This window comes from Cervus canadensis, chromosome 9 (genome assembly GCF_019320065.1).
Source record: "Cervus canadensis isolate Bull #8, Minnesota chromosome 9, ASM1932006v1, whole genome shotgun sequence".
Classification (NCBI taxonomy): domain Eukaryota; kingdom Metazoa; phylum Chordata; class Mammalia; order Artiodactyla; family Cervidae; genus Cervus; species Cervus canadensis.
Window position 1 is genome coordinate 51683507 of NC_057394.1, and position 23809 is coordinate 51707315.

A 23809-nucleotide genomic window follows, 5' to 3' on the forward strand; every position below is an offset into this window, starting at 1 on the left:
TTACTGAAAGATTCCTCCACAGTAATTATATTGAATATTTAAAATTTCTCTTTTTATAAATCATTTTTTATTTTATATATAGAAGTACATCTCAGATTCTTTTCTTACAATACTGTAAAACAGTTATCCTTCAATTAAAAATAAATAAATTTAAAAAATATTCTATTCTCACCTTCTTTACTATGGCTCTTTTTTTCCCCTCCTTTTAGCAATCTTCCTGAGCTCTTTCCGGGTGCCATACGAGGAAATCAAAATGATGATATTGGAAGTGGATGAAGCACGGTTGGCAGAGTCTATGATTCAGGTAAACAAACAGAGAGCTTAAATTCCTATATTTCATTGCAGGCTTCTCATTAAGCAGAAATCTGTAAGTGAAGCAAAATTATTAAACCAAATCATTCAACTGGAAAATCTTCGCTGCATAATTACTTTTAGCATAACTTCTGTGTTGCCAGGAGATAGAGCTTTGCATGTTCTCTCTCTTTTTTTTTTATTTTATATTTTCATTTGTTTTTATTAGTTGGAGGCGAACTACTTTACAATGTTGTAGTGGTTTTTGCCATACATTGACATGAATCAGCCATTGATTTACATGTGTTCCCCATCCCAATCCCCCCTTCCGCCTCCCTCCCCATCCCATCCCTCTGGGTCTTCCCAGTGCACCAGCCCTGAGCACTTGTCTCGTGCATCCAACCTGGGCTGGTGATCTCTTTCACCCTTGATATTATACATGTTTCGATGCTCTTCTCTCAAAACATCCCACCCCCGCCTTCTCCCACAGAGTCCCAAAGTCTGTTCTGTACATCTGTGTCTCTTTTTCTGTTTTGTATATAGGGTTATCGTTACCATCTTTCTAAATTCCATATATATGCGTTAGTATGCTGTATTGGTCTTTATCTTTCTGGCTTACTTCACTCTGTATAACGGGCTCCAGTTTCATCCATCTCATTAGAACTGATTCAAATGAATTGTTTTTAATGGCTGAGTAATATTCCATGGTGTATATGTACCACAGCTTCCTTATATGGGCATCCAGGTTGCTTCCATGTTCTGGCTATTTGCAAACTTAATATAATGCTATCAAATGATTACATTTCAGTTATTTTAAATGACTGTTTCTGAAAGGCAGATTGTTTCCTTTTACATGTATGTTTATTTTTTTTTTTTTTGCAGTTAAGTCTAATAATATGCTAATTTAAATTTATTTTTATGATCCTTATAGAATATGATTTTCTTGGGCTTGTATGTCTTTTAAAGTTGTATTTTTGTTTGGTCAAGAAGATTGAGGGAGTTTTCTCTTTATTTAGAGTTACCATTACTAACAACCCTTACTTGAGTCATTTGTGTTTCTGTGAATACTAGACATTTTTTGCATAGTATTCTGAGTCATTCAGAAGGCTGGAAGATTTTTAAAATAGTTTCTACTCATAGGATTATTTTACAAATGTTTGTACCCTGTTGGCAGAATTGCTTCCTGAATTCTATGTGAACTAACATTAATACTGGTCTTGACAGAATTTAAAGTTGGAGAAGCAAACCGCAAATTTGAGAGAATATTATCTTTAGTTTGTTACCTTTATTCTTACAACAACATACTTAGAAAATGATTTTTTTAGTGATAAAAAGAAACCAAATATTTGTTAGTGTTAACAACTAATTAAAAATATTCTAAATGTTTTAACCCATCAATAAATGGTATCCTTGGAAGTTCTTGGTTTTTTCTGTCCTGTCTTCTAAATGTGGTGTTAATATATAATCCCATCAGTGACTTGTGCTAAGTCTCAGACTCTTAAACTGCCTAACGTAGCAGCCTTTCTTCAAGCGTGTTTTTCCTCCAGCAGTTTCTCTTAGTTTTTGTATTTATTCCTTTTGATCGTGAATGTGCTTTGTTCCTGGGAGTAGATTTCCAAGTTCTTTCACTAAAATGCTTCTACTTAATGCATATGTAGTTTTTATAGCGCATTTGTAAATATTATAAATATATAAATATTTGTATTTACACAGTAGCTTTTAACTTGTTTATATGAATATTTTGCATGATCATGTCTTTTGTTGTTTGAGTGGAAAAAAGTTTGGGTTTTAAAATTCATGTCCGAAGAACATTCAGTTCCACATAATTTATTAACATATTACTTCTCTATTACTACTTTAACAATTTACCACAAATTTGGTGGCTTACTATAAAACAAATATATTGCGTTTTTGTAGAACAAGCCTGGTGCGGTCTTACCGTGCCCGAGTCCAGGTGTGGCCGACTTGCACTCCTCCCTGGAGGCTTCAGGCTTGCTTTGTTTCCCAGCCGCTCCTGGCTGCCCGCATTCCTGGGCTGGTGAACACACTCCTTCATCTTCTCAGCCAGTTACTTTGTAGCTCTGTTCCTCTGCTCACAGAGGCTGTAGGGGTGTCCTCTGTTCCCCTCTTCCTCTTACTGTTGTGCTCTGCCTCTTCCACGTTTAAGGCCTTTGTGGTTCCATTGGGCACATCCGGGTAATCCAGGATAATGTCTCTAGTTTAGGGTCAACTGATAGCAACTTAATTCCGTTTTAAACCCTGGTTCCCTTTGTTGTGTAAGTTAATATTTAATAAGTTCTGGGTATTAAATGTGGATCTCTTAGTGGGGTTGGGTCATCATTCTGCTTACCACACTTACTAATTATAAAACCAATCTTATGAATTGAAAATCTAAAAATTTACTTTGGACATATGCAAAATCTTAATATATTCATTAAAAAATAAGAATTTCATGCTGTTTGAAGTCTTTATTTTTAATTTTAAAAATACTTTCCAATTGAAAAGTGAAGAACTTGCCTATTTTGAACAGAGCATAGAGAAAGCAGTACTTTGTAATAATCATTAATTAATTTAGCACATATTTTATAGTGCCTACCATATGAAGGCATGGTGTTAGGCTCACTCAGGTATAGGCTTGATCAGACACAGACTTTAGCTTTGTGGAGTTTCTAGTGTGGCAAGGGAGATGGCATTTATATATATATATACACACATATATATATAATTATAATTTTATATGTATGGTTGTAATACAAGGTAAACCTGGCTGTATAGAGAGTCTTAGACCGAGATGGTGTGTGAGGTGTGCGACTGTGTGTGAGCATGTGTGTCAGTCGCTCAGTCACGTCCAACTCTGAGCTGAGACCCCATGGACGGCAGCCCGCCAGGCTCCTCTGTCCATGGGATTCTCCAGGCTGCAATACTGGAGTGGGTTGCCGTTCTCTTCTCCAGGGGATTTTCCCGACCCAGGGATTGGACTCAGGTCTCCTGCAATGCAGGCAGATTCTTTACTCTCTGAGCCACCAGGGGAGCCTGAGTGTGTGTGTAAAGGTCCTTAAAGGTTGAATTAGTTCAGTCCAGTTCAGTCCAGTTCAGTCGCTCAGTCGTGTCCGACTCTTTGCGACCCCATAAATCGCAGCACGCCAGGCCTCCCTGTCCATCACCAACTCCCGGAGTTTACTCAAACCCATGTCCATGGAGGCAGTGATGCCATCCAACCATCTCATCCTTCGTCCTCCCCTTCTCCTCCTGCCATCAGCCTTTCCCAGCAAGAGGGTCTTTTCAAATGCATCCGCTCTTCACATCAGGTCGCCAAACTATTGGTGTCTCAGCTTCAGCATCAGTCCTTCCAGTGTGAATATGGCATGTATATAGGCAGAGGGATCCTGAGTGAAAAGCTGTGTGGGGCAACTTTGAAGACTTTATTTTGAAAGGAATTTGGGATGGGAAATATGAAAAGGGGAACACAAAGGAAAGTTGGGCCTGTAATTTTACAAATCTAATAGTTTTATTACTTTAGAAAACAAAAATAATGAAGTGAAAAAGTAATGAATTTGTGATGAAAGATTAAAATGTAAGTATATGTTAACTAAAAATATTCAAGGTGATTTTATGGTTATCTAAAAGATGCTGAAGAAATTGAGTGTAATAAATAGGTCAGCTGTCAACTAGAATGATTAAAAGAAACCAAGTCTTTTGTTAATAACCGAGTCTTCTGGTCTTAGGCAGTTTTACTGAGAGAAATTTCTGTTTATAAGGGAAAATCATATTCTTTTATTGTTTTTATTCAGTTTGGTAGTATTAATGTTGAATATTTTTTTAGATGATCTTAAATTTGCCACTTTTTTGTTTGTTTTTGGCCAGTCAATCAAGTTTTTGTCCAAAGGTACACAGTGAGTGAAAAACTTGTTCTTTGATCTAACTCTTTGATATATAACATTTCTAACATTATTTTTTAACTAATATAACACCATTGGGGATTTTTTTTCCTTAAACTTATTTAGCATGATATAGGTTTAGTTATAATTTGAATTTGACTTTGGGCTTGTACAGAGTTTACTTCTGCTGTAATTTGCAATTGTGAGTACCAACCACTCTTTTTTTCTTAATTTTAATGTCAATATACTAATTTGCTATAATACTATTATTGTCAATCATATTTTGATACAGAGCATCTATATAGACTTTGTCAAAGGGTTGGTTTAATCATTTAAGTTCTAACAAGGAGGCATAATTATATGTATTCCCTTTCTAAGCTGAAGATGATTGAGGCAAAGGGCCATTACAGCCATGGAACTTAAGTTCTCTCTGTATTCTTTTATCTGCAACATTCATCATCCTGTGTCTTCAATGCCTTTTCAAGTTTTCTTTCACATCAGAAAAGTTACCTTGTCTTGTTTTAGAGATATCTTCATTTTTATTATTAAAACTGTAATCATATTGGTTAAATCTTACAAGTGCTGTCATTAAAATTCCCTTGATTTCTTTTCTATTCTTTCTCTTGCCTGTTAGAAGCAATATGATCTCTTTTATACCCCTGAGTGAAGTGCTAAAATATGTTTGGCTTTGCCTGAAAATTTCTGACATTTAATTCCCTATAGCTGAAATGTAATTGATCACATTTATCCAGGTGAGAAAGCTCTTCCTTTGGTATAGGTTGAATTCTCCTTTCTCAATTATATAGCTAATCAAATAAACATTGAGTAGTGCTTGATTTGAATGTGTAATAACCCTGGATAGAAAAGAGGAAAATTAGTTGCTCTCAAGATACAGAGACTAAAGCTTAAGGCTTAGTATTTGGGAAGTTAACTAGAAATAAAACTGAAGATTAACTTGGTCAATGATTTCCTTCTCACAGTTTATTAGTAAATTTTCCTAGAATTTAAGAAGCACATTAATGAAGATATTTTCCTTTGGTTTTAATTTTAGAACTTAATAAAACATCTTCCCGATCAAGAACAGTTGAATTCACTGTCTCAGTACCAGAGTGAATATAGCAACTTATGTGAACCCGAGCAGTTTGCTGTTGTGGTGAGTACCCTGTCAGCTCTCTTTGGAGGGGACCTCTGTACTGTGAGCAGAGAAAAGAGAATGTAAGGCTTTTCACCTCGTTGCTGTTCACAAATGTTTAATGTCCACCTTGCGTTTCTTCTTAACCTGAGGATATTTATGGGAAGTTATGTTGGTTTTAAAATATGTTGAAATTCTAGCCATAAATGAAGTCCAAGGAGTTTTTTCAAAAGCATAAATGTGATTTTTTTATCTTTTCTATTTAATATGAAAATGTAAAATGAAACCTGCACTCCTATGACTGGAGTGTATTTGTGCTTTATTCTAGAGGTGTATATTCCAACATATTGCAAGAGTAGCTTCACTTTCTCATTCTAATCATTCACTTCAGTTCATCTCATGTTTTAGACTCCAAAATTAGAAATATAGTTTCTCTTTGGAAATGAGGATGAAAAAATTAATGTGTTTTAGAAAATCTTCAAGACTCCTTGATAATCATCTTTTTCCAGCCTCCTATTTTATAGAAGTTGGGATCTAAAGAGATGAAAAAAGACTTTCCAGTGTTACATGTTAGCTCTATTGCGACTTGAATTTAAGGTTTTTATCAAGTTTTCTTTTCTCCTGCTCTTACCTTCTACCATTAAATTATCATGTTGACGTTGGGTACTTCAGCCATCATGGTGATGTTTGAAGTACTATTTCATTTTTTTTTATTATATAAGATTTTTTTCCCCTGAGTCTTCAGCTATATTATTACCAACCTCCAGGGACGTGATAGTGTTATATGTATGTAGTTCGGAAGGCTCAGGTTGGATGACTGAAGGACTGTGTGTGCAGACTATTATTTGGCGTGTTACTGACACTTAAACTGCTTCCTGTCTCTTCATAAATCCAGTCTCCTCAGCCCTCCCCGCAGTGACTCCCCTGCCCCCAAAGTTCACAGAGTCAGATTAGAGAGAAAAAAAGGCAGGTTTTTCCTGTTCATAGCCCTACAATTTTTATTATAAAACTTTTAAACATTATTTTTAGAAAAATGCTATTTTTTTTTACTAGAGTCTCTCCAGAGAGCTCTTTTATCCTCTTGTCTCTCTCTCTCTCTCTTTTTTTCTTTATTTTCTTGTTTATTTTCTGTCACCTGATCAGTCTTTCTCTTGTTCCCTGTGTGACACAATATCTTCCATATGAGACTACATTTTTAACCACAAGCTGCTTAGATTGTTGATGTTTGTTCATCCTTTTTGACTCTTGAATGAAAATCATAGGATGTAAAATTACAATTTTGAAATATTCCTATCCATGTTAAATATGAAACGCAAACTTATATGAAAATATTACTTACCAAGAAACTCTTTATGTTGCATATCATCACAGAGATTTAAAACTACTCTCAAAAAAAAAAAATAAAACTACTTTCATATTTTTCCTGGTGATTGTCACAGAAGAATGAACTCTAACTTGCAGATGTTTTAGGTTTATTTAAATAGTCAGGTTATGCCTGCCTTTGAGAAACCAGGGTTCACATCAAAGAGGCATGACTTACAAGTATTGTACTCAGAGGGGTCAGAAAGTTAAAATAAGTATATTCCCAGGTACCAGGGCTTTAGACATGATAATTTTGATTTTAAGACAGAAATAGTTTCAGGACATGTCAATGCAAACTTGACCTTGACTCTACACATTCCATGCTGATCATACCTGACTACAAATGGGATATAGAGCGCTGGAGTGATACTGTTGAAAACCATCCGCTATTATCTGTTGATTATGAACATTTCTAAAAATATTGTTTCAAGTTCTGGTTTGTGTTACACTAACATCTTAAAATATATTTGTTTTGATGGAGAAAGGAGAAAGACAATTGAAGAAAAATGTGAAGTTTTTATATACTCTTTTTTTGGGGGTAGGGGGTAGCAAATAGTAATATTCTTCACTTCATCTTTTTTTCCATTCCAGTTTTTCACCATTTTCAATCTGGCTGTCACTATTTCTCAAACCCCCATGCATCGCCCAAAGACAGGAAAACGTGCCTAAAGTTTTAAACAGCTGAGAGTTACCCCCAAAATGATGAACCACGTGTGATGCCTGACGTTTTCTGTTCTTTCTAATTTAAAAACTCAGTGAGTTCACTCATTCATTAAAGAGTGATGTGTTTTCAGTTTATCAACATTGTATAAATGATACCATAATTTGTTGGTTTTAAGAAATTGATTATAATTACCATGTAATTATATTTTTAAAGATTCTTATAATGCTGTTTCATTTTTAAAGTTATAAGCTTAGTATACTTGTGTATATATTGAAGATGGGCTGCTAACTAGAGGTAAACTAAACTGCAGATTCCTATAAGACTTTGCTCTTGTAGAAAAACCTTTACTTATTGACTAAACCTATATTTAAAGTGCTAATCATTTCTAGCTGAAAAATCTTCACAGTCACAAACAAGAAAGAGTCAGAGGTGGTCGTTCCACCCCAAATAGGATCGAAACTTGCCTTTTTACTTGTTTTCACCATAGATAGACTGGTGTTAACTGTTTCATCTTCAGGTTCTGCACTGATACTGTCATTTCTAGCATTGTTTTCATTTTCATAGAAATCAGTTAAAACCCTGCAGTTATTTTCATTGCCAGTTTACATTTTTCTTTTATCCAATTATGTAAATTCATTAATTTGATTCATGTGAATTACAGATGTTTTCTATTTAAATAAACATTCAAATCTGATACAGTGGATAAAGTCACTAAAGTTGTTTGCATTATATAATCTGTTTTAGTTCCACACAAGAATTACGTAAAACGACAAACAAACAAAATCCAGCTTACCTGGACATCAGTGTTTGTCTCCATTATTTCTGTTTCATAGAAAGGCGGTTTGTGAAAGGAACACATCCAAATTGCTGGTAATCAATGTCAATTAAAGGCCTAGTAGAATAGAGACTTCCTTGGCTGTCCAGTGATTAAGACTCCAACCTTCCAATGCAGGGGCCCTGAGTTTGATCCCTTGTCAGGTAACTGAGATCCTACATGTTGCGTGGTGTGTCCCAAAATACCAGATAGAATATATAAAACACAACATGTAAATTAGAAGTATGTTCTACTTTTGTCGTTGATTACTTACATACAAGTATCCCAGGTTCTATGGTCTATAGAGTATGGTATTCAGATATACTATTCAGAAATGTGTGAATATCCATTAAATTGTATGTCCCTTATGTTTTCTTTAAACAACTAAACCGTTTGCTATGTCTGTATTCTCTCCACGTTTCCTGTAATACGGAGTTTCCATATCCACTTTTATTTATTTCTCCCTTGAAATTGAAGCAAAGTTCTTTAATCTTGATCTTATCTCTGTTCTTTAAAAAATAGTCTTAATGCAGGCGAGCTGTATCTTGGTACTTTTATGGTACTAAACATTTAATTGCTCATCTTAATTATGTTAATTACTGGTAATTCAGAATCTTAAGGTGCATCCCTGAACTTATTCTTGCAGCCCTGCTAACTTGAGCCTTGGCCAGTTTGAGCCCGACAGTTCTCAGGAGTTCCAGGGCGCCCCTGTTGATGCCTTGTAGTCTAGTAGTGGTGTTGACATGGTGATAGCTGGTACCTTTAGAACTGATAACCCAGTGCTCTGAATTCAGGACCTAGGAGTTTATTGATATTATTGACTTGTTTTGTGGCTGATAGCTATGTTTTCCAGGAAATTTTGACATAAGGGAAAAATAACATATCAAATAGTCTGAACAAGCTGTCATTTAATTCTGAGAGACTAAGTGTGCTAGTCAAGTGATATTTTGTTATTTTAAAGATGTGTTCTGAGAGGTGGTCCATCTTTATATCATTCTGTGTAATGTGAAATGAATGAGACAATTTACAGCTGGTTTTATTTGTTGGTTTAGGTTTTGGGCTCCTCTGATAGCTCAGTTGATAAGGAATCCACCTGCAATGTGGGAGACCTGGGTTCAATCCCTGGTTTGGGAAGATCCTCTGGAGAAGGGAAAGGCTACCCACTCCAGTATTCTGGCCTAGAGAATTCCATGGACTGTGTGTGTATAGTCCATGGGTTGCAAAGAGTCAGTCATGACTGAGCTAGTTTCACTTTTTAGGTTTTGGGCAGAAGACATTGAATACTAATCAGTGTGCTTAAATTTGAAACATTCTTTTCCCTAGACAGTCCAGGATAAAACTTTTTATTGAGAAATTGTTTCATATTTGGAGTGCCCTAGTCTCATGCTTTATTCAGCTTAATTTTCTATCAATAATATTATAAAAGGAAAGTGTGCTTCTTAGAAACTCTCACTCATTGGATCAGTTAGCTGTCTTTTTTCTTGGATTCCTTACTTTTCCTCTCTTCAGCCTTAGTATCTCCTTGTTTATTTCCCTCAAATACTGCCTACTCATCAAAGGCTGGTTTCTGTTGAAAGAACCTGATTTTAGTTGTATGACTGTATTTTTTTATATTTGCAGTCATCTTTTGATCAATAAGCCATTAGGTAAAATCACTGTGCTCACAGTGGTACAGTTAACTGTGTGAGAAGTAAGATATGTAAATACTCAATGGGATCACAAGATTTAACTGAAGCTTAGATAGAGGCCTAAAAGTTGCATTTGAAGCTGGGTATACTAGAATTTCTTTGATTAAAAATTCTAAGCTTTTGAGTATTTGTCTCCACATTATTTAGTTTTGTTAAGCTTCCAATTCTTCAAAGGAATTGTAGTGTTTATAAGAAATTGAACAAATGTTTTGTTTGTGTACTGTATTTTGATCTGCCACCATTTGGTGTCACTGTAGGGCAGGGCTTTTAAACTTTGTGCAGTAGAGACTTTTATTTTTAACCAAAACATGTTGTAAGAAGTTCATGCAAATTTCCTTCCATTAAAAATGCCTCATTTTAAAATACTTCTAAATATTCTTGTTATAAAACATTTAAATAACGTATAAAAATATTGAATACAATGTAAAAGTTTCCTTGTATCTCACTACCCACTGCATTCCATATAAATGATCTTTTTAAATGTTTTGCTGGCTTTCCAATCCTATTTCTTTGTATTTACAAATGTATGCATATTCATTTGCACATTGTTCTAAAACTTTTCACCATGAAATATGTTTTGGAGATTTTGTTTTTATGATGTGATGTTTTGGAATTCCTATATGATATTTCATGCTGTGCTCAGTCATGTCTGACTCTTTGCAGCCTCGTGGGCTATAGCCTGCCAGCCTCTTCTTTCCATGAAATTCTCCAGGCAAGAATACTGGAGCAGGTTGCCGTTTCCTACTTGAAGGGACCTTCCTGACCTAGGGATTGAACCCTTGTCTCCTAAGTCTCCTGCATTGGTCAGGGGATTCTTTACCACTGTGCCACCTACTGATATTTTTGATTTTTTCTGTAACTATTTCCTTAATGAAGGATGGTTAGTTTTGTTTTCCCCCAGGTTTAAAAAAAATAATTCTTCATACCTTGTTTGCATATGTGTTTGGAGGGAGCGTTTTATAGAGGTTATGTGCATGAACTTTGGGTTTAAATCCTACATCAGCCTCACAGGCTTTGTGATCTTGGGTAGTTGTTCATTTTCCTGTACCTCAGTTGCCTTATTTGTGAAACTTACGTTAGTTTTCTGTTGCTGCTGTAACAAAGTACCACAGACTTAGTGGCTTGAAACGAAATACATTTATTGTCTTAGAATCCTGGAGGTCAGGAGTCTGGGACGAGTCGTTAATGCTGTGTTCCTCTGAGAGCTCTGGGAAGGATTTCCTCCTGGCCCTCCCCGCTTTGGCGGCTGCGCACACTCCTTGCTTATGGTCTGCCATCCCGCGCACGTCTCCTTTTGTCATCACGCCTCCTTCCCTGGCTCTTTCCTCCACTCTCATAAGGACCTTGTGTTTATATTCACTAATCTAGGGTAATCAAGAATCTTAATTTAATCACATCCACAACGTCTCTTCTGCCATGTAAGTTAACATATTCAAAAGTTTTGGGGATCAGTATGTGGCCCTATTTGGGGGAATCATGATTCTGCCAACCACAGGGCCAGTAGTGGTGTCTACATCCACTGCGTTCTTCTGAGTATTAAATAGATGCAGTGATATGTGTAAATCCTCTTGTAATCCTAAACTCTTTTAAGGGTTAGCTTTTGTGATTAATATTATTATTTCTTTGTAAAAGTCATAGAATTTGAATTCCTAGGTGAAAACTTCTGTTAATCTTGGTCATTCCTGCCAAGTTACCCTTCTAGAAATTATGTCAATTTATATTTTTATGAACAATATACATTAGGATTTTTTTCTTGTGCCATCACTAGTACTTAATATAACCTTTTTTATTCCACTTGTGATTTTTTTTTTCACTTTATATTAACAGGCTACCAAATGAGATTGATGCAGTTTATTATATATTTATTGGTTATTTACTTCTTCCTGGATTTACTTTCTTATTATATTATCTTTCTTTCATTATAGTTTGTAGAAGCTCCTTATATAACCTATGTGTTATTCCTTTGTAAATATTTACAGATTTTCTTATTGCCTCTCACTTGGCCTTCCATGTTTATGATGTCTTCTGTATCCTACATTTTTGAAGTTTGATTATGAAAATGAATTGAAGATCCATGTTCCTCACTTAAGGAATGTTCTGTGATTTAGGACGAGCTCAGTCCTTTGCACATAATAGGGACATGTAAATAGCAGTTGATTAAGTCTCTCCTTGCATGGTGTGGAACATCCTGTAAAGTTGTAGAATGAGTGAAATGCCACTGACTGTCCCTCACTGATTTCCCTAAGCTATTTTGCTTGCTTCCTATAACTTTTACATGGATGTCTAAAATTCTTAAAATAGAATGCCTTAAAAACTAACAAAAAAAACTTCATTGAAGTATAATTGGCACACAGTAAAATGCATATATTTAAAACTTGTAGAATTTGATTCATTTGATATAAGTACACTTGTGAAACCATCACCATAATCAAGATAATGAACATGCTCATCAACCCCGAGTGCTTCCTCAGACTTCCTCTGCGAGCCTCTCCTTCCTGCCCGCTCAGGCACCAGCCTTAGGTCTTTGAGGAACAGTCTAGCCACTCCTCCTGCCTCCTGTCTCGCCTGCCCTGTGCTTCATCTCCTAGACCACTTGCCCTGTTCTCAGGGCCCACGCCCAGGCCCGTCCACAGCCTGGTGCCCCTCCTCTCTGCTTTGGGAAACCCTCTCTGGAATTCTTTCTCTAGCACTTCTGTTATTCCTTGCGTAATTCAGGATCCTTCCTCTTTGTTATCATAATGCCGGGTACTTATCTCTAGATGGTTCTTATTTCCCTGAAGTATAAGTATGTCACAGATTTCATTTATGCTTGGGATTTTTGACAGGCTTACGTATACCATGCTCATCTTTATATTCCTGATCCATGGTCCACCTTCTGGTACGTGGTGGCTGCACCATACAGGCTAAGTGAATATATGGAAAACGAAAGAGATGAACAGAAAGGAGGGAAAACATATATAGCAAGAATAGTAAAATAAAAATGAAGTAAGAATTGTTTTTGATATTTTACTTTTTAATTTGTTTTCTGACTATAAAAAATTTGTAATACTTTGAAATTATCGACAATTATTAGAAAAAAAAGTTCACAGAAAAATTGGGGGTAAGTTACAGAGATTTTCTGTATGCACATGCACAGCCTCCCCCTTTATCAATATCTTCCACTAGAGTGATACATTTATCACAATTCATGAACTACACAAACATCATAATTGCTCAATGTCCATCGATTACCTTAGCGTTCATTCTTGGTGTTGTACGTTCAGTGGATTTGGACAAATATATAATGACATATATCCATCATTATGGTACGATACAGACAATTGTTTTTAAAAATCACATTCTGAAATGAAAATGTTGTGTACTTTTGAGAGAGTGATTTTAATTTTTGTTAAAATAAGTCTCTGGCCAATTATTTCTTTGGTAAGAATGGGTTAATTTAAAAGTAGACCAAGTAACCAACAATTTTGAGCATAAAAGTCTGAATTTATACTTGTATTCAAAATGGAATATAACCACCCTATATGATCCTGCCACCTACTTTGTAGACTTGTCACTTTGTAGACTTACTCCACTTTTGTCTTATTTCTCTTTTCTCCTTCTTTAGCTCATGAGGCCCTGCTGTTTAAGTCTGTGAATACTCGGGTACCTGCCCTATACAGTGCTGCTCTTGGTACTCAGAAGAAATTGAATTTTCTAAAACGTATTGAGGAAGTTGTGATTTGGTGTAAGAATCATAGCTTATTGAAACAACTTCAGAAAAGACTGACCAGAATTGGTGTGGAACCTGAAAGAATATGTCCACTGAGTCACTGCTTTCCCAGACTTAAAATATCCACCTCTTTTTCATTCAGGTGTTGATTATTTGGAGTGCTTTGCAAATGTCCAGATACAAAATCGTTCCTGTTTCACAGAATTATCAGTTTCTTCTTTTAAGAGTCCATTTTGGCTTCTTGTAATTACTGTTTCCTTTTCTCCTTAATAATTCGTCTTCAGTCTTGTCTGTCAGTGACATAGATCCCCCCAGTCTCTCCTCCTGGAACATAGGAGTCCTGTTTGTCTTCGGTTGCTGCCTTCGTCCCTGGTCCTTCACATCTTGGTGTGCTCTAGACAGCACTTTGGCAACCTCATCTGCAAATCCTTCACCATCCAGGAGGACATTTGTTTAGAATAATAAGCTGTTATAACTTTGTCCATAGCTATTTAAATCTTAAAGGTCTGCTTCTCTTAAGATTGTAAACCTTCAGCTGTTGTTCAGCTATTCTTGTCCGTTTGCTTTGCAACCTTCTTGACACGTTTCTGCCAGGATCCAGTACTTAATATAGGCTCCCTAGCACAGATGGCTTTTCTTCCACCTAGTTTAAGGCTTATTAATTTAGCTTCCTTTCAGTTGTCATTGGTCTGTAGCCTGAAGTTCTTCAGATGGGTCATACTGCTGTCATTTCCCTTATAATCTGGTTTCTGCTTTTCATCTCATTCAGTGGTCCAAGTCAAAAGGATCACAACGCCATTTGAATTTCTAGTGAAACTTATAGAAATTTTATAGGTTTAAGTAGTTAAACATCAGTTATCAGGTAAGAGAAAGTTCTGTTTCACCCATCCTAGTATTTTCTCTGAAGATTTTTCTCTCACAGGTTTCTTCTTAATTCTGCTGACATATGACACGGTGGAGCTACATGTTGACAAAACTCTTAAAAGGCCATTTACACCTTTTCTTTACATGATATTTGGTAGTATAAAATAATGTATAACAGATTTATTGATTTAGGCAAATATACTGAAATTCACTGAAAATTAGAGACTTTTTTTTGGTTTAACTTAACATGGCTTCACTGTTGGTAGATTGAGTATATTTCAGAACATTTCTGGATATTAATTTGAGTTCTCATTTAGATGATTCTGAGGAAGTGGCTTCATGTCCACTAGGCATTTGGTTTACATGGGTCTGAATTACCAGACTTGTATGGATGAATATAGACCTTGAGATTATATTGGTGACTAAACCACTGTCTCATGTGTTTCATTTCAATACCTGTCCGCTTGGTTCAGCAGTGATTCACTCATTTCTACATTTATTTGACAAATATTTATTGGACACCTGCTGTGTGCTCGGCCGTGTTCTGGATTCTGAGTTTGTTGCAGGGAACACACCTCTTCCTCCTCCTTGGTCTTCCACTGTAGTCGCGTACAGTGACCCAGACACAGAAATGAAAGTGTGGAGTCAGGTGGCCCTCGGGACTCTTCAGCATGCGGTGGTGATCAATGACTGGGGAGGGCCTCTCCCCTCTGAGCAAGCACCTGAGTGACCGGCTCGGGGGACCGCTCACAGACAGAGGCCGCAGAGCGCCGGGCTCTGGGGACAGTGGGGTTTGGCGCAGGGGAGCCTGGCTGATGCAGAGCGGGTGGAGGGGCGGGCAGCGGGAGAGGGGGAGACGGAGGCCCCAGGACCGCGCCGGCAGAGTGTGGGCCGGCGGCCGTCATGCTAGGAAATCACTGGAGATCTTTACATGGAGGAGTGAAAGTATCTGGTCTGTGCCTTAGGTTTAGGTCGGGTTGATTATTCTGGCAGCTGTGTGAGGAACAGGTGGTGGGGTAGGAGAGTAAATTGAAGCCAGCGGCCAGTTAACATGCTATAACAATGATGAAGGTGAGAAAGGGTGCTGGCTTGATGGCAGTGTCCATGGTGAGAAGGGCAAAGTCCATATAATATTTCAAAATTAGGGAAGCCAGGGTATCTGATAGGTCAGATTTAATGAATGAGAAGAGTCCAGGATGACTGCAAGGTGCTTGCACTGTTCAATTAGATAGATAGGAGATCCTATTTCCAGAGAATAGGAAAAGACTCAAGACAGAAGCAGACTCAGGGAGGGAAGATCACTTAAAACATCTGTGGACTTGTGAGTGGACCTATGCAGAAAGCAGTTGGGATGTAAGCTGGAGGTCAGGGCTGAAGGCATAAATTCGGGAGCTAGTCACATACTTGTGGAATTTAAAGCTCTGGCGCTAGATGAGATCACCCAGGGTATGAATCAGAAATGTAACACAGGAGGCCGTGAGGGCACAGCAAAATATGCAAACCTGACTGTTTATCTCAGTCTTCTCCCTGGAGAGGGACTCATCATCTGCAAGGTTTTATTTGTTTTTGCTGCTGCTTACCACCTCTCTGAGGAAAATTGTAATCCCTGGTCTAGGGAATTGTACAAGGTGATTTTTTGATATGACACTATTGCAGTTTGTTTCAAAAGCTAAGCATGAGGCAGGGCGAGAGGGCTGTTTGGCATTTGTGGGATATAATTCATCAGGGACTTTTGGAAAGAAGCTGGTGGTCATGAGAACAGTGGTTGTGGAATATGTATCTGTGAAAAGAAAGAAAAAACTACTTTTGCCTGCAGATCTTGCTTCATGAAGGAAAATGGAGTGATTTCTAGTATATCATAGTAAAAAATGTATAGTGCCTATATTATGAACTAAGATAAAGTTAAAATGCCAGAAGTGTGCAGACATATTCTATGATACAGTAGCTCTTGTTTATTCAAGGGATTGAGTTCATTTAGTTCAAATATACATCAAAATAGTAATATTAAATCCTGTCATTAATGGGAAAATTCACTCATGTACTACCAGTTGTGTTCTTTGTAGAGTGGGAGGATAAGTGGAATTGAACTCTGAATGAATTCTCTTATGAGTATTTGTTACCCTTATTCCCCTGAAATTAGTAGAATGTCAGCTATGTTAAATAACTCTTTAATTCTTTAATTTATGAGAACTAATAAAAACACAGCATGATCAGAATAATATGCTGTTTCATTGAGTTGCTCTCCTGAGTTTCTCAAAAAGTTTGAATTTTCAACTGTAATTTGTATTGGTCTGACCACTTTTTTCATGTGTTAGCAAAAGGTACATTGTATTGTTTATGTTCTTATAGGCATGTATAAATGTAAAATGTTGTGAAATTATTTGATAATACTAAGAAATGATATCTTTTTTTTTTCTTTAGTAAATGTGCTGCCGAAGCGAGCACTAAGAAATGATATCTATGTCAACTCATCTTCACTGCATTCTGTTCTTAACATAGCAGCTAGTGACATAAGGAAATGGCAACCCACTCTAGTGTTCTTGTCTGAGAAATGCCGTGGACAGAGGAGACTGGTGGGCAGAGAGTCGGGCACGACTGAGCACACCTGTAAGCAGGCAGTGACATTAGGTGGAGAAGGCTTTGTCTCTCCCTGTAACCTTATACTGGCCTCCACCTTGGAGGAGGAGCCTAAGTCTTTGCTATCGGTGACAAGTTTCTGCATATGTGACAGGGCCCTGATGTTCTGTGCCTCATTTTCTACCACTCTCCTCTGGCTAACTCAGCTTTAACCACGTAGCCTCTGTACTGTCCTGTTGGCTGTATAGTCTCCTTGGACTTATTTTCTGTATAGATCCAAATGGCTTGTTGCCTCATATCCTTTCGATATTTCTTCCTCAGTCAACTTTTGAAGGTCTTTTCTGAGCACCCTATTTGAAATTGCATGCCCAGTTGCTCATAGCACTTCTTTTCCTTTTCCCTGCTTTATTTTTCTCCCAAGTACTCATTACCTTCACATTTACTGTATTGTATTCTGTCCATTAACCTGTCTATTAATTTATCATAAGAATGGCCATGGTCACAACGTGACTCATTCTCTTAGACATATGTTAGAGAATTTCTAGTGTCTTGAACAATACCTGGCATGTAATAAGCATAATAGATATCTGATAGATGAATAAGTAACTTTCCCTATGATGCTTGATAGTTAATTTTAGATACTGAAAAACTATAACTATTTAGTGCTTATCTTACTGAGGCTTGAATGCAGCATGTTCCTAGCACTGAAACACAAATCTGGGTTAAAACAACTTCATCTTGGTATTTGAGATTCCTGCAAATATCCTTCATTGCATTTCTAGTCTAATTAGACAGACCTGGGTTTGAATTCTTAGTTTACCATTTACTAGCTTTGAAATTTTGGGTAAGTTTATTAATACCCCTCGGTTTAATTCCCTTTATAAAATGTGTGTGAATTTAGGGCCTATCTCAGTAGATTGTAGCAAGATTTAAAGGAGAGTGTGCAGGTTTGGAGTCAATAGTGAGTGCTCAATTCTGTTAGATGCTGTTATCCTTCTTATACGTTTATTTTGGATGTTTTTCTTTTTATCTGTAATGATCCAGCTCAGGACCTACTTTCTTTCTTTAAAGCTGGTTCCTACTTTACATTTAGAATTTTCTCTCTCACCCTGTTATTTTCTAGCATGTTTTGTGTTGTACTTTTGCCCCCATCACTGTCTTCAGAATTTCTCTCTTAGGGTATGCACAGCCACATGGTTTCAGACCCAGCACACATCCTTTGTCTGTCATCTCGTGTGCGCCTGACCCGCATCAGCAACTCACAGGCTCAGCTCCGTCTGCTCTCTTGTTCTCTCCTCTCCCTCCCTGGGGCTGCTTTTCTGACGCCTGCCCTGGCTCTTTTCTACCCCTTCTTAGACTTAAGTGAGCATCTTGCTCAGAGTCTTCCCTCTGCTCTCTTTTCATACCTTCCTCTTTCTCAAGGGTTTTGTTCACTCTCCAATTGATTTCTAATAACTCTTGACTTTTTTTTTTTAGAGCTCCCAGTCTTTTTGTACTTTAACTTTTAAACATACACAATTTAATGTCATTAAGTGGCAAAGGGCATCGGTTAGGAATATAGCATAAAGGCTAGTACTGACTCATGAGCCATCTCAGTTATGATCAGCTATCATGACTTCCAGGTCTCATGATGAGTTATGGTGCTGGAGTATTTATATTCTATTCATGGCAACAGTTTTCAAGGGGACAGTTGAAATCACTGAGAAACTGATTAGGATGAGCATCTCATATTAGTTGCATGTGTTGGAGCCAGAAATACGAGCTAAAAGCTTTCTACCTCTAACTCTCTGAGGATCTTAGCCTTAGGAATCTTAGGATCTTAACCTTAGGAATCTCCTGAAATTAAAATCATCCAGTTGCATACAATAATAGCTTGATAGTTATTGTAGAAAGTGTGCTCAAGAACAGAAAATACTCCAAATTCATTTTGACTGTCTCATGTATTACAAAGCAGCAGGTTAGCCTCTGCTTGTAAATCGCGTCATGCAGTAGGGAAGCGGGAGGAGATTAAAACCTTACTCCATTAGTTTAGTCTGATCATTTTTTTATGTAGCATCTGAGACTTGTTACACTTAGAAGATGAGATTGTGGATAATAGGAACAAAGAGGGAGATTAATTTTGGAGTTTCAGGTCAATGACATATGTATTGTATGAAATTAGCAACTGTAGGACACTCAGGTAAGTGCATGACAGTTATAGTACTTGATTTGAAAATGAAAGTTATAGTTGCTCACTCCTGTCTCACTCTCTGCAAGCCGTGGGTTATAGCCCACCAGGCTTTTCTGCCCATGGAATTCTCCAGGTAAGAATACTGCAGTGGGTAGCCATTCCCTGCTCCAGGGGATCTTCCCGATCTACAGACAGGACACAGGTCTCCCACGTTGTAGGCAGATTCTTAACCATCTGAGCCACTAGGCGAGTGATGTACAGTTCACAAGGTGTATTTATATACATGTATCTGATGCATCTATCCTTCTGAGACAACAGTCCCTTAGGCTTGTAAGAACTGAAACTCATTTAGAATATGTGATTTAACCAAGAAATCCCACACCTCACAAACAGAAAAGAAGGATTCAAACTCAAGATTTCTGACTCCACATTTCTATATCGTATATTGTTTCTACTTCTTTGCTTCTAGATACAAGACTCTTGATCTATTGGCACAGTCTTATATGTATACAAGAGGTAGGAAAAGGCAAATGAATGCAAAGGGAAAGGTTTTCAAGGTAGTCTTTAGCCTGCATTGCAGTTTTGCTTGAACTAGTCCCGCCTCTGCTTTTCTTTGCAGAGACTAACCATTTTTTATCTTTAGAAACTCAGAGCCCATATGGGAGGAAAATAAATGCTCTTCTTTCTTAAGGAGCTGGAATGTCAGCCGCCTCGTCTGGCTTATTACTCTCTGACTACTCACTTTGCTTGAGAAGGCTTCCCCTCTTTTTCTGTCCCGGTTTGGCAAGGAACGGGTGCTTTGAGGCCCAGAGTAAGAGCGTTTGGAAACTCCTTTAGATTCTCAGAATCTCAAACGCTTACGCTTTACTCAACCTAGTTTTCACTGTGGCTCCTGGCATGGAGTGTTTGTGGTGAAGTTTCAGTTCTGTATTTATCTGGTTCTTTATAGTACTTGTCTGGTTAAAAAAAAATTTTGTTGCTGTCTATTTGTTCTTTCCCCTCTTTGCTTGTATTTTTATTTTGTATTGAATTGTATGTTTCATTAGACATCCTTATCTTCCACACCATACTCGGCTTTTTTGAGAGGATAAATGCAATTGTTTTCTTTTCTCTAACATTGGGTCAAGTTTCCTGTCCTGCAACTCAGCTATTATCCATTATTAGTGCTATTGTTCATTCTTTACCAAGAATGCCAATTTTATATCCAAGGTGACATATTTATTTAAGGACTGATAGGGAACAAAGTAGCTTTTCTCCTCTTCAGTGAAAAGCTAACATTAACTTTCTTATACTAGTACCACTAGTGCCAAATAATTTGACTTTTATTTTTGTCCAAATTCCCATCTGCTATAAAAATTTAGTTCTGTGTGTGTGTGTGTGTGCTGTATCACTTATTGACTTCCATTGTTGATCACCATTGGCTGACATTAATGTTGTTATTCAATTTAGTCTAAATTTTAGTATGTTTGAGTTCTCGTGGTTTGTGGCTTTGTTTTGAAACTGACTAGACTAGTGTCCTGTTGATGTTTCGTTCACTGGCGTCACATGGTGTGTTTCTCCCTGTAGAAGACGTGACAGTGTTGAAATGTTATGCTGTGGGCAAGCAGTCTTTCAGTCTTATCAGTGTTTATTTTGTAAGTAGCTCCCCATGGAACTGCTAGCCACAGTGAAGCACCTCAGTCATTCTGATCAGTTGAATGCCAGTGTACTCTGAAAGGATTTAAGGTTCTACTGGCTTTGTATTATGAGTTTCCTTGACACTGTCTTTATATGCTTTTCCTAATTTCTGAGCCAGAATTTTTTGAGGCATTCTATATTTTGAATATAACTAAGAGGAAGCTAGTTTGGTTAGCTTCATGACAGGCCTTTCCTTTATTGCTTAGTTGTCTGTTTGCTATGCTGTTCTCATTCTATTACTTTACATGTTTTTTTGTGTTTTTTTGCCTAGTTTTGCTTTTCTTATTCTTAGCCTTTAATTTCTTAGTGGATTTTTATAATCTCTGGAACTGTCTGTATTCCTGTCTACTGTTGGTTTTAGTAATTACCTCTCTTGCCAGTTGAAGACTACTCCCCCAACCAACTTTAACCACTCCCAAATTGAGGTTTCCACCAATTTTTTCTAATCATGGGTCTTCACTGTGTCCTAACCCTTACTTAGTTGTGGCCCCGGTATGACGCTGTCTTCAGCCTGGCCTGTGTCTTGGTGCACCTCAGCCAGCACACACCTAGTCCGCCCGCGCTGCCGGGAAGCACGTCACAGACCCGGCCCTCTGGTGTCTGCAGACAGAGCAACAGACGTGCTTCACTGCTGAAGGGCCGAGGAGCCCCGGAAAAAGGTGTCTCAGCGGTTTAATGTGAATGCTCCCACAGCACACCCACCAAATCAATGGCTTGAGCTGAAACATGATCCCAAACACTGAATGAATTTCTGAAACGCCACTGGTTTATTTTTAGAAGCCCCTGAATGAATTTATTTTTCCTAATGTAGAAACAGAATAAAAACTGCAAACAATCAATACTAAGAAACGCAGCAAGGTGTCATTTTTAATGGATTTCTGTTTGGAATAAATGCAGAAACACCTTTGCCATTAATATTCTGGCATTAGAGAAAGAGCAAAAATTTATAAAATGGCATGGGAAAATAGTTAAATCAACCATTTAAGAGTATTTTAGGGAGAGTTATTATTTTAAAATATGACTTAGTAAATGTTATAGGAAAAGGCCCTCTATATTACTTTTTTAAAAAAACGAAATCTGGCCAGTTTTATTGAAGAAAAATTATACATGGTTTACTTTTCACCCGTCTGTTCTGGAGTGTGTCTGATGCTAGCAGAATCACCTGGATCTGTGAGAGCCAGTGTGCATACTCTCTAGTGTTCTCCACCTGCTCTGCCCAGTTCAGTGCTATTGCCACTGTAATGATGGACACCAGTTTTGGCCAACATGGCAGCGTACTGTATTTCAGATTTCCTCAAGGCCGGCCTTTGTCTGATCATTTTCAGAGGCTACTTGTACCCCAGCATGTACTTTCCACTTTTCATAACCAGTTGGAGCCTAAATTTGATAGACTCCGGTGACTTTCTCATCTTCTTTGTGGCCACCATCTTCCTGCCTTAGGTGTGGGATGCCCCCAACAAAGAGCAGCCGCCAAGAGAGCCAGGTAGTGAGAAACTTCTGTTATTACTTCTGAATAAGCGAATCTATAGCATAGTTTTTCCTGTGTCACTTTCTCTTACCCTCACTACCCTGACCCTGCCTCCCTGAAGTGCACCCCAGACTTTAGTGTTTATCAGTGAGGTCAGCTTCTGGAGGTAGAGACAAAAGGGTCAGCTAGCTGCCATTACATCCAAGAGGCTGAGTTCTATTTTTTGATGTCCAGCTCCGATTTGCCATTTTACTCTGTGACTGACCTTTACCTAGAACACTGATTAATCTTGAACATGTAATGTTAACCAATTGGGAATTTATAGGATTTCGCCAAAGTGGCTCTTGAATGTTAGCATCTTGATTATGATATTTTAAAGACTTCTCAGAATCCCTCTTTTGTTAACTGAAATTCTGAAAGTCAGGCATACCTAAGATTGCCATACCTAAGGTGCTTTATGCACTGGTCATAGCAAACACCCTCTTCCAACAACACAAGAGAAGACTCTACACATGGACATCACCAGATGGTGAGTACTGAAATCAGATTGATTATATTCTTTGCAGCCAAAGATGGAGAAGCTCTATACGGTCAGGAAAAATAAGAACAGGAGCTGACTGTGGTTCAGATCATGAACTCCTTATTGCCAAATTCAGACTTAAATTGAGAAAGTAGGGAAAACCACTAGACCATTCAGGTATGACATAAATCAAATACCTTACAATTATACAGTGGAAGTGACAAATAGATTCAAGTGACTAGATCTCATAAAGTGCCTGAAGAACTATGGATGGAGGTTCGTGACATTGTACAGGAGGCAGTGATCAAGACCATCCCCAAGGAAAAGAAATGCAAAAAGGCAAGAAAGAAAAAGAAAGTGAAATCGCTCAGTCGTGTTTGACTCTTTGCGACCCCATGGACTGTGGCCTAGCTGACTCCTCCATCCATCCACGGGATTTTCCAGGCAAGAGTACTAGAGTAGGTTGCCAATTCCTTCTCCAGGGGATCTTCCCAGCCCAGGAATTGAACCTAGGTCTCCCGCATTGTAGGCAGATGCTTTTACCATCTGAGCTACCAGGGAAGTCCAAGAAGGCAAAATGGCTGTCAAATGAGGCCTTAGAAATAGCTGTGAATAGACATGAAAGGCAAAGGAGAAAAAGAAAGATATATCCATTTGAATGCAGCGTTCCAAAGAACAGCAAGGAGAGATAAGAAAGCCTTCCTCAGTGATCAATGCAAAGAAAGAGAGGAGAACAACAGAATGGGAAAGACTAGACATCTCTTCAAGAAAATTAGAGATACCAAGGACCATTTCATGCAAAGATGGGCACAATCAAGGACAGAAATGGTATGGACCTAACAGAAGCAGAAGATATTAAGAAGAGGTGGCAAGAATACACAGAAGAACTGTACAAAAAAGATCTTCACAACCCAGATAGTCTCAATGGTATGATCACTTGCCTAGAGCCAGACATCCTGGAATGTGACGTCAATTGGACCTTAGGAAGCATCACT

The 23809-nt window shown here is 37.7% G+C and overlaps 1 protein-coding gene and 1 pseudogene across 6 annotated transcripts in view; one reads left to right on the plus strand and one right to left on the minus strand.

Moving 5' to 3' along the window:
• DIAPH3 (diaphanous related formin 3) overlaps positions 1–23809 on the plus strand; it is a 527980-nt gene that overhangs the window by 250702 nt on the left and 253469 nt on the right. For all 6 annotated transcript variants that reach the window (XM_043478170.1, XM_043478172.1, XM_043478171.1 and 3 more), the window contains 2 exons: positions 210–304; positions 5221–5322. In XM_043478170.1, the coding sequence (XP_043334105.1) occupies positions 210–304; positions 5221–5322 (197 nt within the window). The remainder of the gene's footprint in view (positions 1–209; positions 305–5220; positions 5323–23809) is intronic.
• Positions 21939–22253, minus strand: LOC122447525 (annotated as a pseudogene).